The 19026-nt window shown below is 47.1% G+C and overlaps 1 protein-coding gene across 2 annotated transcripts in view; it reads left to right on the forward strand.

The window, feature by feature from the left end:
- The window catches only part of DPH6 (diphthamine biosynthesis 6), an 844298-nt gene that overhangs the window by 674677 nt on the left and 150595 nt on the right, over positions 1 to 19026 (forward strand). For both annotated transcript variants that reach the window (XM_029600211.1, XM_029600210.1), the window contains one exon: positions 7343 to 7588. In XM_029600211.1, the coding sequence (XP_029456071.1) occupies positions 7343 to 7588 (246 nt within the window). The remainder of the gene's footprint in view (positions 1 to 7342; positions 7589 to 19026) is intronic.

A 19026-nucleotide genomic window follows, 5' to 3' on the forward strand; every position in this document is an offset into this window, starting at 1 on the left:
CATATACTTTAGAACAAAGACCACTGAACATTTTAGTAGCCACACTCTGGACTGACTTCAATTGGTTTATATCCTTTTGAAGGTGCAGTCTCCAGAACTGTATACAGATTAGGAAATGAGGTCTCACCAGGGACTTGTACCTTTTTCTGCTCATCATTCCTCTCCCTATGCAGCCAAGCTTCTTTCTGGCTTTTGCTGTCACTTTATCCACCTGTTTGGACAAGAGATGTGAATCGGAACCAGAATCGGTTCGGATTTCAGTTCCGATTCACATCTCTATAGATGTGAATCGGAACCAGAATCGGTTCGGATTTCAGTTCCGATTCACATCTCTGGAACCAGAATCGGTTCGGATTTCAGTTCCGATTCACATCTCTATTATATTCCACTTACTTTTAAGTGATACACTCACAAATTATACTATCTTTCCATGCAGGACCAGAAGAAGAAAAAAATCTCCCAAGCCCACCAGTAGTCCATGCAGTGGCATCCAAAGGGGCTAACTCTTTTGGTTTACCCCTTCAGTGTTATCCCACCACCCGCAATTGGCTGCCTTCTGATCTTTCGACCTGAGTGGTGATATCAATAAGAGCAGGGCTACTCACCATGGGGAAGCAGATCAAGCATGAAAAGCAGAGGGATCTATGATACTTGCTCTGTATTTATAATCTATTTCTATATACCCATTCCTCCTTCAGGACAGATCTTATGCATCCAGGCCAGATTATTTATATTCTCACAGGACAAGCAGGATGGTAGTCCTCACAAATGGGTGACATCGAGGATGGAGCCCTGTACGGAAAACTTTTCTGTCAAAGTTTCAACAAGCTTTGACTGACACTGGCACACTGGGTGCACTGAGCATGCCCAGCCTGCAATTATCCCTGTGAGCCACAGGTGTCTCCCTCAGTCTTCTTTTTTCCGCTCTGCAGTCAGCATAGCGGTTGGAGCTCTGTGAGGATTTTTTAACTAATTACCTCATGGAAACACTTAACTTTTCACTTCAAAAAACACTTTTCCCTGCACAGGTCTCCCTCCGCGTACATTTTTACGATGCTCGGTGAGTACTAATTCTTATTTTTCGGTCGGTTCCTGTCACTATCTTAAGGCTGTTAACTGACTGAAGCCTTCCCTTCCCCCATTTTTCAGTTAGCTTTAAACAGCTTGCGAGTATCTCTGTGACACTCTGCTTGCTTATGCTAGTGGGGTAGGGATTTTTTCCTTAACTTTAGGACCTCTGTAGCTTCAAGTCCTTCGTTCCCTGGTACCCTCACGCAGTCGATACCCTATCGCTACACCGGGACCCTCCTAAACCGCCCTGGGCTTTTATATGTCATCAGCGCCCCTCCCCCCACGGTGCCCTGATGCCTTTATCCATGTTTTTTGCTTTTCAGTGCTACCAGGCTTTTTCCTCCTACGCACTGTTTTTTTTTCCTTGGGCTTCCTCGGTGCCGTCCCTACCCGGGTGCATGCCATTGACGCACATGCTGTTAGTCACTGCCATGCATACTCGGGTCGCCGCCACCGCTGCCCGAGACACTTTTTAACGATCCCAGGGTCACTTCATCGATGCCACCCCCCCTTTTGGGGATGCCATCGATGCCCCATCCTCCCCACCGATGTCCAGCCCTTTTCCATCGGTGGGCATCGGTGCCACATCGATTCGTCGGTGGGCATCGATGCCGGATGGTCCCCATCGGTGGACATCGGTGCCGGATGGTCCCCATCGATGGACATCGGTGCCGGATGGCCGTCCGTCGATGGCATCGGTGCCAGGTCCTTTTGCATCGATGGACACCGATGCCCTGGTGTTTCATCCATGGGCATCTATGTTAGAATGCATCCATCGAGGGCAGTCGATGCCAGGCTGCTCCCATCGGTGAAATTCGATGCCCAGGTGGGTCCCATCGGTGGGTATCCATGCCGGCTCGATTCCGTGGATGGGCGTTGATGCCAATGCCAGCCTTATGGCTGGCATCGATGCCCATGCCGATTCCAGGACTGGCGTTGATGCCGGGATGGAATTCATCGACTGGGAGATCCATGCCATCGATTCCATACGTGTCCATATCGATGCCACCGACACACGTGTCTGGGGCACCGATGCCATGTACACTTGGAAATCTGAGTCTGTCCAAATCGATACCGTCAACGTCTGTGGCCCTATAGTTGATGCCCGTGGCCATGCCACAAACAGCATAAATGCCCGCCTCCATGCATCGATGCCCTCGACACCTCCGTTTTCCTTCGGTGTCCTTGACGCCCTATTGATTCGACTTCGACTCAGTCGATGCCGGTATCTTTTTCAATAACGGCAATGTTTTTCGATTATTCGATTCCACATCGTTTCAAAGATACCTATGCCACTGCTGTCAGTGCCCGTCACTGTCATCATTCTCCTGGCCAGTCATCGACGATTTTTCATACCCATTTTGATGATATCCTCGAAGCCCCTTAGGTTGCCTTCAATATCATCAATACCGACATAGCACCGCCACATAATACCCTCGCCTCCTCACATTGCTCCACGCTTTGGGTTCTTTTTTAAGCCCCGTATTAGCTTAAGACACTCCAATGTGTCAGGAGCAGAGCAGGCGTGCTGACAGTTCGTCATCGATCGCCTTCCAGGTCGACGAGGGCTTCCATCTCGGCGCTGGGGAAAGACCGGGCCGAGCACCGTGGCACCCATCATCGCCGACATCGTGATCGTCCGCCGCTGACGCCATCCAGCACATCGGTGCCATCCTTCTCCAGGCTGGACAACGCTCGGGCAGAGCGACATCACCACTGCCATCAGCACTGTTCCTACAGTTTTGGCAGTCCTTGGTGATCCAGAACTTCCGGATCCAGGTCCGACAGCTTCTGCATTGGCGTCACGACACATCGAGCCGCTGTGACGAGGGAAGGGAACATGAGTTCCGTTAGGGCTCCTCTGTTCCTGGCGTGCCCCACCGTCAAGTGGTGTGGGACTATGGCCATCTGTTACACTTAGCAGTCTAAACGCCACTCATGCCTGGCCTGTCTCCTCTGTACCTGTGCCACCATACCGGGTTTCAGAGCGAGATGGACGTTTACGTCCCCGGCCTTACCCTCGAGGACTCCGGAGACCGTCGGAGTCAACAATCTTCACCGGCTCGTCTTGCGGCGATCCACGTCGGATGGTAAGTACCCGCTTCGGCGGCATTCCCATAGAGTTGTGTTCTCCCATTCGGACCGTGGTTCGAAAAGTTCTGGGTCATGTGCCTTTTAGAACTGTATTAGTGTCACATATCGCTATGTTAGCTATGTTAGCCACAATATCAGGAGAACCCCTCTATCTTCTTGGGATTGCAGCAGGGCTTCTTCTCTTGTCAGTAACAAGTCCCTGTGCCGACCAATGCTCTGACTCTTGGTTCCCTCCCAACCAAGGTCCAGCTGCATTGGCTGATCTGCTAAACATGAGATTCAGCAACCATTGCCCCATGTACAAGTCCACCTTGAGGCCTGGCCACAGGTCTCAGTGTCTCCTTGTACAGCATACAGAAATGCGGGTACCACTTACCGCTCACACACCTGCAGGAGCCTACATGATATCCTCCATTGGGACACCTCCTGGTCTCCCATCTGGTCAGATATCAGAGCGGCCACCCCACCTTGTACCAAAGTCCCGGTACACTCCCCCAGGCGCTACGAAGTGCAGAGGGGAGAAGGGAGGGGGGTTGGGGAGTTTTAATTGCACTATTCTTTCTTTTAACAGAAAATAGTTACTCTCCGCACATCCTGGACCTAAGAAAATCCAACTTTCTTTAGACGTCACAGGTACAATGGTATCTTTGGTTACCATCACTCCATACTGCAGTAAGTACATTTTTTTAATGTTTCTATGTGCTTTATGGTGAGTCAACATTACAACCCCAAGCTCTGCCGCTGGCACCAGCTTCGGTAAGTGAACTGTCTCTTGCATCACTGTTGGTGAATGCTGTTTTCTCTGCGGAGTGTAACATCATTCATTTCCTTGCATAGACTACTGCTAACCACTTTCAGTACATGCAAGGAGCTCTCACTTTTTTCAGGACTCACTATACATTTACTAACTGGGATTACTGTCACTGCCATAAATCCCTTCTGTAACACTTCTGGACACCACAGTCTTAAGACCCTCTTGTCCAGCATGCGCACAGACATTCTGATACATTGTTATATGTCCCTGCGCATATTTTCCATAACCTCAGCCTTTCAACTTTTCATGGTTGGGCTATGGGGTTTCTTCCCACGATGCATTTTTCTCATAATTCAAAACTGCTATGGGTTATATTCAGTGACATTCTATACTCAATGGACCTAAGTGGTTTCATTGCTTTCGTCCCTGATTCTTATCCCAGTTCGAACTAGGACCTAGTCTCCTTCGACTCATGCTCGCAATTCCTTAGGGTTATAAAGTTTCTCCTGAAAGCTGTCAACCCATTATGCATCTATTGCACTCCAGCATAGTTTCTCATAAACTTCCTGGACGTTGCACCCATGAGTTATGCCCTTATGCCTTCCAATACTGCTTTTGCAACAATTCTTTGTGCATACAGACAGACAGCATAGGGACAATGTGCTTTCCAACTCATAAGCACGCATTACCTCTTAGCTGCTCTGCTAGACAGCTGCGCAGCTCTACCCTTGGCCCTTGTTCACTTCATGCGTCCTTGGGCCACATATCTAAGAGATTTAATGAACGCTCTATCTGACCTTCTCCACGTAGGTTCTATCCTCTCGAATGGTCTCAATTACATGTGTACAGGGCAAATCTTTTAACGCTGAGTTTAACTAAACTTTCCTCGGCGTCTGCATCATTCCATACGATGCACAGGTTCTGCTCCCTGCACATGTTTCCTATGCGTTCCCTTAGATGCCTTTTCTTCCATCAAAGGCCTCTTCAATATATCTCTTCTGCTGCCTCTCGTAGCCAGCATTCTTCTAATGTTGAACTGGGATGGGGTTCAGTATTCTTTTCCCCACTCCCTGACTGAGATCAGTATGCTTTCCCATACTTCTCAATCCATCATATCAGTAACCTTTTATTCTCTCACCAGTCAGTCCCAAATCATAGACTTACTGATGTTCTGGAGGCGTCACAAAACCTTCTAAACATAAATCTTGCCGTTTAATATGGCAGGCTTTACCTCCTGACGCTAAAAAAAAAAAAAAAAAAAAAAAAAGAGGTATTACCCCTTTTACTTTTCCACCATTTTTTCTTACTCCCTCGGATTCTGTTCTCCAGACATCCTCCACATAGATACACCTTTCTCTTAGGAGGTGTATCGTTTTGGGAGTTGGGTTCCCGTTTTCGGTAATCCTCTCTGAGTCGGCTTACCATGGATTATCCACTGATCAAGCCGCCTCTATTTCTCTAATCACGGAATGAACATATATATTCTCCTTATAAGTCTCATACATTCTACGTTTGAGCCTTTCCATTCCTCTCTTCCACAGTTTGGCAAGGGAACTTCTTTCCCTCTTAATGTCATTCCTGCCAGCAGGGTCCATGAGTTATGCACTCTTTCCATACTCATCTGACTCCGTTCCTCTGCCACTGAGTAGTTCTACGCATTCAACTTTCTATCCTTTTCAGGTAGATGTTGTATCTCCTTTCCTCAGGAGATACTCTATTAATTTTTCCTAACCTCTCTCTCTCGCCCTAGGGAGAGAGTGGGTTTTCCACATTCCTGGACAGTAATGCTGCGCTTACATTCTATCTACATTGCACTGCATTCCATGTGAATTCCACTTGACTCTTTCCTTCATGCAAGGGTCAAGCTGCTACTTCCAGTGGCCACACAGACCTAATCCTTCTTATTAAGTGGTCTATATTTCCTTTCCTACCAACAAGCAGACATTTCACTACAACACTGTGGGTATCCACATACTGTTGTGTCCGTCTTAGCCTTAACAGCTTCCCTTTGGTTACTGCTGCTTGTACTTTTTTATCAGGTTGCAGCCTGGAGTCCTCTCCATACCTTCGCAGCCTATTATTGCTTACATTTGACTAGCCGGCATGCTCCATGTTTGGCCAGTCCGCCTACTCTTACTTTTTTCAATTCACTACCCAACATCCTTCCACGAACCCATTATGGTGTTGCGGATGCCCTCCGTTCCCATTTCCACCTCAGTCGTTACGCCTTTGCGCATCTGCGGTGTATCTGGTGCATTCCCGGGCATCCTCAGCTCGGTACTCACCCATTTGTGAGGACTACCATCCTGCTTGTCCTGTGAGAAAGCAAATGTTGCTTACCTGATGTAACAGGTGTTCTCACCGGACAGCAGGATGTTAGTCCTCACGAAACCCACCCGCCACCCCGCGGAGTTGGGTCTGTATACTTTTATTTTAGTTTCGCTTGCGCTTTTTAGCTATAAGACGAGACTGAGGGAGACACCTGTGGCTCACAGGGATAATTGCAGGCTGGGCATGCTCAGTGCACCCAGTGTGCCAGTGTCAGTCAAAGCTTGTTGAAACTTTGACAGAAAAGTTTTCCGTACAGGGCTCCATCCTCGATGTCACCCATTTGTGAGGACTAACATCCTGCTGTCCGGTGAGAACACCTGTTACATCAGGTAAGCAACATTTGCTTTCTGCCTTTGCAGAAAAGCTTAAAGCGACGGGATAGTCTTCTTCCCTTTATAGACATTACAAATGGCAAGCATTTTGATTTTTTTTTTCTTCTTTTTTTTTAAGTTATTTTGTTTCTATGTGTGAGATCAGTACTTCTCAGCCATCTTGCTACCTTCATTCCAATGCCAGGATATACTCCAAGCTGCACCTCTTAGTAATGTTGGAGTTCAGTGTACATCAGAAAGTATTGTCTATGTTAGTAACTTTCTTCAGCTGCCATATGATTTCAAAAGCACTCATCCGTTCGGAATCTAATAAACCAAAAATATAAAGAATAAAAATGAAGGCAGATTCCAACAAAGTCATCAACAAGGTACTTAAATCTTGAAAATAGCATGTTGACGGTCCTTTTCCCTTAACACAAATCCTACCTTTTGATAATTTGAATTGTATTACTTGTGATTTGTAAGCTCCATGGAGCAGGGAGTGCTGTTATGTACATTGCTGTCTACGTCTATTAGCACTATAGAAAAGGTATATAGTAGTAATAATATGTTATCTTTTTCCATTCTCTGTACAATCTTCTGCTATTGTATAAGATTATCAAAAGCAAGTAAGCAAGTAAGCTCATTAACATAGGATATTTAAAAAATGTGCCACTCTGTTGATCTAAAATCTAAATTACAGCCTGACCAAAAACAAAACAAATCACATGAAGTCACTAAATGGCATCTAAGCGTATTGCTTGTCCTTCCTGCTCTTTAGGTTAAGGAAAAGATGATATTCTGTGCTGGACAGATTGCCCTGGTTCCGTGTACCATGCAGCTTGTCACTGGTGGAATAGATGCTGAAGCTGAAGTCTCCCTGAGCCATGTCGAGAAAGTTCTGGAAGCCATGAGCCCTGGTATTACACTCCGCCATGTCCTCATGGCTAGCTGCTACGTGACTCACTACAGTCATATTCTTGCTGCTTACACTGTATGGCAAAAGAAACTCCGAGAGCAGAAAGAGGTACAGTGTTTAAATTATATAGTCTCTCCCATTTCATTCAGAAAAGCGAATCCAGGGGTGGGGTTCTGTTATGTACTTCCCCAGTAAATGTGAACAGATTTAATTTAATTTTTATTTCATTTTTTTACCCTCCAGCAGTTGCAATTAATCTGTAATAGTAAAGGCCTCCCTGAATAACAAGTCTTTAGATGACGATGACATATCGTTAAGTCATGTCCTGGGAGAGTGTTCCACATGCATGGGCTGATTATTGATAGGGCCCTGTCTTGAATATTTGCCAGTGTGTCTGTGCTACTGTAGGCACTGATAATAACTTTATGTGATGACCTAACTGGTCGGGAAGGGGTATTCAGTCTTAACCTGTCTTGTAAGCATTTAGGGCTCAAGCCATGCCTGGCTTTAAATATTATTAAAAGTAATTTATATTGGCAACAGTATTTAATTGGAAGTCAATGTATAGCATAGAGAGTAGGGGTAATATGTTGTCCATCATCAATATTAGCCACAAACCATGCCGTGGAATTGTAGAGTCAGTATTTTCAGACTCTTGTGGTAGACCAATATATAATATGTTACAATAGTCAATCTGAGAGACTACTAATACCTGTGCCAACATCTCTAGGTCATTTTTATGGAACATGTACCACAACTGTTTATATGATAATAGTTACCAGAATGATTTTTTTTTTATTGCCATTTAAATTTAAGTTTTCACGGATAGGTTTGTAGCTCCATATACTCACAAGTCCAAAAAGATTTCTAACTGCAGAACTTTCATCTGCTAGTGATAAGTTGAACTTTCTAGGAAAGAAAACTTAAATCTTGAAAAAAAACCCCACTTTTTTTAAAAGGAAAAACTATTACCAGCTGTGTTTGTGTTAGTTTTTAAGGCTAGTATTGTTTGCAAGTGTTAAGAATTGTGTGTGAATTAATTTTGTAAGCTAGTATAGGTTACAATTTGTTTGCAAGTGTAAAGAATTGTATTGTTTAGGGAAAACAGATTTTGGATTAATTTTAGTCAATCACTAAAATCAACATGTCATCTAATTATCAATTTAAAACTTTGGATTAAAAAGATACTAAATAAATAATTGAATAACCCTAGTCAAATATAAAAAACCCTTAAATTGAAAAACATGCATACTCCTTAATCAGCTTTTCAAATGTTGACAACTCAGTAAAATTAAGACAAAGTCCAACAACAAGTTGGGGGCTATCCAGTCTTTTGCACCCAGTACTACCTGTATAATTATCTACCAGTTGGTGAAAGGTAATATGTGCACCTGGTTCAAAAAGGACATGGCTCTCAGAGAATGAGTCTGAACCCTGGAGGTCAGAGTGGCAGAGCCACTGCTGAGCTAGACAGCGAGGTATATAGAGGAGACCTTCAGGGACATAGTAGAGTTATCCCAAGTCTAGTCAAGCAGCCTTTGTGGAGAAGACCATCCCCTTGGAGTGGCAGGAAACTATCCTGTAGCTAGGACCTACTCTCCAGGTGATGCTTTATCCTTTCGCACCGTGAATGTATTTCCAGGGCCATGTGCCCAGCAGGGAAGGGTTAAGATGGCCATTGCAGTGGGTGATTCAATCATTAGAGATGAAGATAGCTAGATGTCTGCTGGGCATAAGGATCTCTTGGTAACTTGCCTGCCTGATGCAAAGGTAGTGGATCACACACACCACCTAGATAAGATTTTAGAGAATGCTGAGAGGACCCGGCTTTCGTCTTACATATGGTACCAATGACATAGGAAGGGTGCAGGAGGGAGGTTCTACAGGCTAAATTTAGGCTCTTAGGTTTCTCAAGTGTCTCATGAGAAACCAGCCACTACATCTTAATCAGCTTCTTCAATGACTGCCTCTAGATCCAGGACTTTATTTTCACTATTCACCTTTCTTCATTGAGAGAATTGACCATTTAGCCCCAGTTCTCAGTCCACAATAGAACATTGCCTCCTATCCCATGACTTTTAAATTTTCTCAAAAAAGTCAATACAAATAAGGTCTCATCAGGGACCTATACAGCGGTAATATCACCTCCCTTTTTCTGCTGATCATTCCCCTCCCTATACAGCCAAGCATCTTTCTGGATTTTTCCCTTACTATATCCACCTGTTTGCCACCTTAAAATCATTAGATATAATCACTCCCAGATCCCGCTCTTTTTTTTGTGCTTAGAAGAATTTCACCTCCAATACTGTACCTCTCCCTTGGGATTTTGTATCCTAAATGCATTACTCTGCATTTTTTTAGCATTAAATCTTAGCTGCTAGACTCTAGATCGTTCCTCGAGCTTTGCTAGATCACCCCTCATGTTTTCCATAGCTTCCTGGATGTCTACCGTGTTGCAGACTTTATTATTGGCAAAAAGATAAAGCTTTCTCGACAATCCTTCCGCTATGTTGCTTACAAAAATGTTGAAAAGAACTAGTCCTAGGACTGAACCCTAAGGCACACCACTAGTAACAACCCCCTCCTCAGAGTAAACCCATTTACCACTACTGTTTACCACTACTTCTTACTCAACCATTTCTAATCCAGTCAGTCACTCTAGGTTCCATACCAAAGCTACTCAATTTATTTATAAGTCTTCTGTGCAGAACTATGTCAAAGGCTTTACTAAAATCCAAGTATACTATATCTACCATTGTTCCAACTCTGGTCACCCAATCAAAAAAATTTACCTTTAGTAAAACACAATACCTCAAATTATGCAGTCCATTGGATTCTAGAAACTGCACTAGCCTCTGTTTTAGTAGAAATTCCATTAATTTGCTCGCCTCAGAGGTCAGACTAACCAGCCTGTAGTTCCCAGGCTCCTTCTTGCACTTTTATGAACAGGAACAATAACTGCTCCTTTCCAGTCCTCTGGAACTACTCCCAATTCTAAAGAAGCATTGAAAAGAGCAGCCAGTGGAACTGCCAGGATTTCTCTAAGTTTCCTCAATACCCTCTAACCCCATTGCCTTATCTACTTTAAGTTTAGCTTCTCATAAACACACTGCTCTGAAAATCGATTTGAGTTTTACCTCACTTCCAATCTTATTTATGTTCATTTTATGTGGTCTTGCTCAAGCCCCTTCCACAGTGAACACCAAACAGAAATACTTGTTAAAAAATGTCACTTTTTCCTCATCTGCCTCTACATATTCAACCCCTTTACCATAAGGTTCACAATGGAGCTTTTGCACTTCCATCACTAATACATCTAAAAAAAATGTCTTGTACCCCCCCCCCCCCTTTATAGTGTTTGCAATTTTTCTTCCATTCTAATTTTTTCATTCCTGACTACTTTCCCAGCTTCTCTTAGCTTTTCCAGATATTGATGCTTCTCTTCCACGTTCTGTGAATCTTGTAGTTTATGAACGCTAACCTTTTCTCCTTTAGCTTTTCAGCTACTTCTTTCAAAAATCTTAGTGACCTCTTTTTCTTCTTTCCTTTATTTACTTTCCTAATAAAAGTTTAGTTGCCCTTAACATTATTCCTTTAAGATTTTCCCATTGTTCTTCTGCTTCCCCTAGATTTTCCCAACCAGCTAAAGATTTTTTTAGGTACTCCCCCATTTTAACAAAATTTTCCTAGCGTGTAGCAGATGGACTCAAAACAAGTGGGTATAGTGTGCTGGTGCTAGCAGTTGGAGATGGATCTGACGTCAGCACGGGTACATATACCCCCACAGGAAGTGTAGCAATTCAGTAATTTCCATCTCCAAAGCAGTTTGGAGCTACCTCACGCTCGCTGAGCGTGTTTCCAAATTCTACACACTAAATTCATAGGAAACCTACCTGAAGACGAGCCCCGCACTCCTGCGGTGATACCAGTCGGCCCCTCCCCCAGTTGAGTTTCCCGAGCTGATTTCCGTGGTCCCTCGGAGGTAAGGGCCTCGGTCCGGTGGCCGGCTCGCAGCAGGGACCTAGTCCCCGAGTGAGAAAGGCTCGGGCGCGGCATAGAGGCAGCCTCGGTCCCGGCGTGGACTTGGCCCCCGAGCGAGACGAGTTCAGGCGCGGCCCAGAGGCAGCAGGTGCACTTCCTTGAGCATGGCAGTGACGGTACTCACCCTCTCCCCCCGCAGCCGGAGACCGCCCGGATCGCAACCGGGAAGTGCCGAAGACAAGGTAAGGCGTACATCTTTACTTGTTGGTCTCCGAGGAAGTGAGGATTCGCAGAGTCTGCCTATGTGTAAATCCGCCACGGAGGTCGCCATTTTCCTGCCTGGTTTGTCACCGCGCGATAGGCGTACGCTGTTAGGCGCACATTGTTAGGCGCACGCTGTTAGGCGCACGCTGTTAGGCGCACATTGTTCGGCGTATTGTTAGGCGCACATTGGTAGGCGTGCATTCATAGGTGCCCGCTGATACGCCAGGCACACATGGAGCGTCAGAGAGCCCATGCGTCAGCGGCGCCGGCCCCTCCAGCATCAGGCATGAGCCTCTGCTCGGCATGCAACCTCAGAGCCACACAGAGCGAGGAAGCAGACTCCCTATGTGCCCAATGTGAGGAGGCCCTGGGAGTTCCGGGTCAGGACTGGTCGCAGCCCAGTGTACTTGCCAGTTCCTTAGGGAACACCCCAGACCTAGCAGGCAACAGTGAGCAGGCGGGGATCCCGAGGGACCTGGTACCCCTCAGACCAGATCCTGTTTCGCTCTCCTGGGTGAAATTATTCAAGGGGATTCATGCCTTTGTCACAATGCAGGCTGCTCCCCGAGCGGGTCCCTACGTACCGGATGACCCGGCCCCTGGACCCTCAAGGCCTAGGTACGGCCACGCGCCACCCGGAACCCCCACTTATGGGGATTCAGATTGCCCTGAGGAAGACGACGAGTCCCCCGAGGAAGGAGAACTGCCCTCGGGGGTTGAACCATATCGGACCATGAGGCACTTCTTTTTGAAAGGGGATCTCCCAGGCCTGATCTCTCAATGCCTGTCAGAGCTGGCTATTCCGGGCCACGATGCCCCAAAGGAACCTAGAATGAACCCCCTGTTAGAGGGCCTGCGCCAAACGTCTCATCATTTTCCCCTCCTGCAAGTAGCTCAGCAGTTAATCGATCTGGAATGGAATACGCCGGAGGCCTCATTCAAAGGGGGTTGGGCCTTGGCTGGCATGTACCCCTTAGACCCAGCAACCAAGGAGAAGCTGGCGTGCCCCCAGGTAGACGCCATAGTTAGCGCAATTGTGAAGCGCACCACCATTCCGGTGGACGGGGGGATGGCCCTTAAGGATACACATGACCGGCGCATGGACACCATTCTGAAACAAGTCTTTGAGGTGGCAGCCATGTCCCTACGACTTGCGACCTGCTGCACCGTGGTGACACGTTCCTGTTTATCACAAGCTAGGAACAACACCCCAGGAGAAGAAATGGAATCAGCTCTCTCGTTCCTCACTGATGCAGCCTCCGACTTAGTCCGTACGGCAGCCAAAGGAGTGTCATCCTCAGTGGCGGCCAGGAGACAGCTCTGGCTACGTAATTGGTCGGCTGACTCCTCCTCCAAGACACGCCTCACGAGAATGCCCTTTGAGGGATCCCTCCTGTTCGGCAGCGACCTTGAGAAACTGGCCAATAAATGGGGTGCCTCCTCATTACCCCGTCTACCAGAAGGCAGGACTAGGAGGACCCAGCGCTCCTTTCCTAGACCATCCAGAGGTAGAACCTCTCAGCGCTTCAACCCTTACAGGACTCGCTACCAAGCACCTCGTTCGCAGGCCAGGAACCAATCCTTTTGGCCTAAGCACAACAAGAGGGGAACCGGCTCGGGTTCGGGTCCCGGCCGTACCCCACAATGACAATCAGCCAACCCATCCGGGGGTAGCAGCCATAGGGGGCAGGCTATCCCTCTTCTACCGAAGGTGGGTCGAGATTACATCGGATCAGTGGGTCCTCGCCATCATCCGAGAAGGGTATTACCTGGATTTTCTTCGACTCCCACCGGACAGGTTCGTGGAATCTCCTTGTTCACCCATCAAGAGGACGGCCCTAGAGGTTACTTTGCGGAGGCTCCTGTCCCTAAAGGCCATAATCCCAGTGCCTCCAAGGGAGATGAATTCTGGGCATTATTCCATCTATTTCATCGTGCCCAAGAAGGAGGGCACTTTCCGACCCGTTCTGGACCTCAAGTCCATCAACCGATACCTACGGGTCCTCAGCTTTCGCATGGAAACTCTGAGGTCTGTCAAGAATTCATTACAGCCAGGGGAGTTTCTCACATCCCTAGATCTGTCGGAAGCCTACCTGCATATCCCAATCCATCGGGATCATCAGCGCTATTTACGCTTCAAGGTCCTGGACCAACACTTCCAGTTCCGTGCTTTACCCTTCGGGTTAGCCACCGCACCGTGGACCTTTACCAAGGTCATAGTAGTAGTGGCAGCGTCCCTCAGGAAGGAGGGAATCCTCGTCCATCCCTACCTGGACGATTGGCTGATCCGGGCGAAGTCACCAGAGGAGAGCCACCAGGCAACCAACAGAGTTATAGCTGTTCTGGAGAGCCTAGGATGGGTTGTAAACTTGAACAAGAGTTCCCTACAGCCTTCTCAGTCGCTGGAATACCTAGGAGTCCGATTCGACACCCAGGAAGACAAGGTCAGTCTGACCGCCAAGAGGATAGCAAAGCTACGGAATCGTCTGCAGGCCCTGCTGAGCGCCAGCCGGCCCACAGCTCGGGATTACCTACAGGTCCTCGGCCTCATGGCATCCACTCTGGAGGTGATACCATGGGCGCGGGCTCATATGAGACCATTACAACGTGCCCTCCTTTCTCGGTGGAGCCCACGATCACAGGACTATACCGTACACCTGCCTCTACCAACCACAGTGCGGAACCAGCTACGGTGGTGGTTGCAGCCCAGCCATATGAGCTGGGGGTCAAGAATGTCCTCCCCAACCTGGACCCTGCTCACGACAGATGCCAGCCTGAAGGATGGGGAGCACACTGCGAAGAGCTCACTGCCCAAGGGCGGTGGAACAGAGAAGAGTCGGGGTGGAACATAAACCGACTAGAGGCACGGGCAGTCAGGCTAGCGTTCCTGCGATTTGCCCACAGACTTCGAAACAGAAGGGTCAGAGTGATGTCGGACAACGCCACCACAATGGCTTACATCAACCGACAGGGCGGAACCAGAAGCCGACAGGTATCACTAGAAATAGCCCCCCTGATGGCTTGGGCGGAAGCAAATCTCCAGGACATCTCCGCCGTCCACATCGCTGGGAAGGACAACACCACGGCAGACTTCCTCAGCAGAGAAAGCCTAAACCCGGGGGAATGGCAGCTGTCACCCACAGCTTTCCAGATGATTGTGGATCAGTGGGGTCGCCGGGCATGAACCTACTAGCGGACAGGTCCAACGCTCAAGTACCCAGGTATTTCAGCCGCAGGCGGGATCCTCTATCCCAGGGGATTGATGCCCTGGTACAGCCATGGCCTCAGGGGATCCTGCTATATGCTTTTCCTCCGTGGCCCCTGCTGGGCGCCATTATACACAAGATTCAGCGGCACAGAGGACTAGTTCTTCTAGTGGCCCCGGACTGGCCAAGAAGACCCTGGTACGCAGACATGAGAAGACTACCGGCAGGGAATCCTCTACCTCTGCCTCCATACAGGGACCTGCTGCTGCAAGGTCCCATCCTCCACGAGGATCCAGCTCAATTCTCTCTTATGGTCTGGCCATTGAAAGGGCTAGATTGAAGAAAAGAGGATACTCGGAGCCGGTAATAGACACACTCCTCCGAGCACGCAAGTTCTCCACATCACTGACATATATTTATTTATTAACTCGTATGTTATTTATTAACTGTTAGCAATATATACTAATTCGTTAATTTGATTAATCTGTTCAATGTAAACCGCTAAATGAAGCGATAGTTCTTGTTTCTTGTAAACCGGGGTGATATGTATATTATACAGGAACCTCCGGTATATAAACCCTATAAATAAATAAATAAATATATCAGGATCTGGAGAGTTTTTGAAGCCTGGTGCGACTCTCGCAGCACCAATTCACATGCCACTAAGATTCCTATCATTTTGGATTTCCTACAAGATGGACTTCAGAAGGGTCTGTCTCTCAGCTCCATCAAGGTTCAGGTAGCAGCGCTGTCTTGCTACGGTCCCAGTAGTGACGGCAACACCATTGCCAAACACCCAGACGTCTCACGTTTCCTGAAAGGAGTCAAACACATTCGTCCGCCACTGAAGTGGCCAGTGCCCCTGTGGAACCTCAACCTAGTGTTGGAATTTCTGGCGGGATCCGCCTTCAGACCCCTTCGAGGCCTGTCTCTCCGTTTGTTGACCTTGAAGATGGTGTTCTTGCTGGCTGTATGTTCAGCACGCCGCATCTCAGAGCTACAAGCACTGTCCTGCCGTGATCCGTTTCTCAGAATCACTCCAGAGGCTATCCATCTTCGCACGGTCCCTTCCTTCTTACCCAAAGTAGTCTCACAATTTCACCTCAACCAAACCATATCCTTGCCAACCACGGAAGGTTTGAAGAAGTCAGAAGAAGGTCGAATACTGCGTCATCTCGACATCGGCAGAATACTGGTCAGATACTTGGAAATGTCAGAAGCAGTACGAAAGACGGACCATCTGTTCGTCCTTCACAGCGGGAAGAAGCAAGGAGAAGCAGCCTCACGGCCAACCATCGCCCGCTGGATCAAAGAATTTATCAAGGCAGCCTACGTAGAAGCGGGAAAACCACCACCTCTACAGGTCACGGCTCATTCTACCAGAGCGCAATCGGCCTCTTGGGCAGAAATAGGATGCTGTCGCCTGCGGAGATATGTAAAGCGGCGACGTGGTCCTCCCTCCATACCTTCTCCAGATTCTACCATCTGGACGTTCAGGCCAGGGAGGACACAGCATTTGCGAGGGCAATCCTAAACGGACCTCGGGCAGCCTCCCGCCCAGTCCGGGAGTAGCTTTTGTACATCCCACTTGTTTTGAGTCCATCTGCTACACGCTAGGAAATGTTGAGATTACTTACCTGATAATCTCCTTTTCCTTAGTGTATGCAGATGGACTCAGCATCCCGCCCGGCTGCCAGTATACATGGGGATTCACCGACTCACGGTAAGCCAGGTTTGCTTATATAGGGCTTCCACCCTGCCGGGTGTCGACGCCTTCCGGTTGAGAACACTGGCGGTCTCCAGCTACCATCAATTGGTCAGGGTAATCCTGTTCATTTAAACGATCGGTCAGTCACACATATATCCATAAAAGCTTTTGCAAGGAAGATTACTGAATTGCTACACTTCCTGTGGGGGTATATGTACCCGTGCTGACGTCAGATCCGTCTCCAACTGCTAGCACGAGCACACTATACCCACTTGTTTTGAGTCCATCTGCATACACTAAGGAAAAGGAGATTATCAGGTAAGTAATCTCAACATTAGTTTATTTTAGTTTATTAAACTTGTTATACCACATTTCTTAAAACCAACATGGTTTACAATAAAAATGGATATGACATTTGTAAACAAATAAAATAAAGCAATCATAAAAAAATAATAAAATTCCAAAATTTATAAATTTCTATAATGTTCCCTCTCAGACATCTCTTCTCCAGGCTGAAAAGCCCTAACCTTTGGTTGTAGCTATGGCGTCAAATGTAGTTTTTCTGAAGTCTAGGACCCTTGCCTTTGAGTGACCCTTCATCTCTTGTGCTCTGATACACCCCATCCAGTGATCAGTGGATCCCAGATGATCATCAACTCTTAACATTTGAGATACTGTACCTGTTGCTTACTGTTGGCAAGCAACAGGAGTAGTATCACCCCCTCCTGGTGGGTTATGTTGCCTGTTGACAAAACAATTCTCTTTTCTGAGAATCAAGGATCTCCCTGCTTCTACAAGACACTGGAGATGGAATGTCCCAAACAACATAAAGCACATTGAAATCCCCTAAAAATAGGACTTCCTCTTTCATTTCATATTTGTGAATATCCTGTATCCTCTGTCAGTGTTGGAGATCTGTATAGTACACCAATACACATAGCTGTTTCATTCCCTCTTTCCAAATTAACCGACAATGCCAAACCTCCCTCCCTTCTTTTCAGAATAGATTGTAGCCTAGTATAACTATATCCAATCATGGTTTTCTGTGTATCAAGTCACCATAACAGCCACTACATCTAAATCAGTATCTTCAATTACTGCCTTTAGATCCGGGACTTCCTTTCCCATACTATGAGCATTTGTGAATATAGCTTCCCAGATGATGTCCTTTTTTCCCTTTTCTATATAAATATTTAATCTCAGAAAAGATATAGCAGAGTTAGAAAAGGTACAGAGATGGGTGACCAAAATGATGACGGGGATGAAATGAGTTCCCTATGAGGAAAGGCTAAAGAGGTTAGAGCTCTTCAGCGTGAAAAAGAGACATAGGCCTGGCAATGCGCGCAAGCCCCGGGAAGCTTGTATGTACCGGGGCTTGAAAAAGGGGGTGGGGAGTGGGCATGGTGGGGCTGGAGCCTCCAGGCTGGCCGGCCCGCGTAACCTACGCCTGCCAGGAGGCAGGCGCAACTTATCATATAAAGGTATGGGGGGGTTTATGTAGGGCTGGGGGGTGGGTTAGGGAGGGGAAGGGAGGGAAAGGTGGGGGGGGGGTGGAAGGAAAGTTCCCTCCGAGGCCACTCCGATTTCGGAGTATAACGGAGGAAGGCTGCGCAGCTCAGCGCACGCAAGTTGCACAAGTGTGCACCCCCTTGTGCGCGCCGACCCTGGATTTTATAACATGCGCGCGGCTGCGTGCACATGTTATAAAATCGGGCATAGATTTGTGCATGCCAGGTTGCTCACACAAATCTACGCCCGCACGTAAATCTTAAAATGAATGTAAACCGATGTGATATCTCAGATCAAATGTCGGTATATAAAATAAATAAATAAATCTGGCACAGTTTGTATAGCATTTTACAGGGACACTACATTACGTAGATTACATGAATAGAAGTGCAATCTGTGTTGTGACTGTTTGACCATATAGTTCATATTAACATCATTCCAAAAAATTCCAGCTATGGGATAAGCAGCATGGAGTCTATTAACTTTTCAGTTCCTGCCAGGTACTTGTGACCTGGATTGACCATTCTTGAAACAGAATACTGAGCTTGATGGACCTTTAGTCTGAGCCAGTATGACAAATGTTATGTAAATTTAAATTCAGAACTTCCAGGGTTCCATTCTTAGAAATGTTCCCCATCCAGACTTAGGACCCTAGAGGCAGGCTGAGCACCAGTCTCAATGCAAGGATGAGATGATGGTGGAGGAAAGAGGGGTTATTTTAGGTTTGTTGAGAACTAGGGAACATTCTGGGAAGGGGAACCTATTCCAATGGGATGGGCTCTACCTTAACCAGAATGGAACCACGCTGCTGGTGCTAATATTGTAAAAGGAGATAGAGCGTCTTTTAAACTAGACCATGGAGGAAAGCCGACAGTTGC

Source organism: Rhinatrema bivittatum, chromosome 4 (genome assembly GCF_901001135.1).
Source record: "Rhinatrema bivittatum chromosome 4, aRhiBiv1.1, whole genome shotgun sequence".
NCBI classification, from domain to species: domain Eukaryota; kingdom Metazoa; phylum Chordata; class Amphibia; order Gymnophiona; family Rhinatrematidae; genus Rhinatrema; species Rhinatrema bivittatum.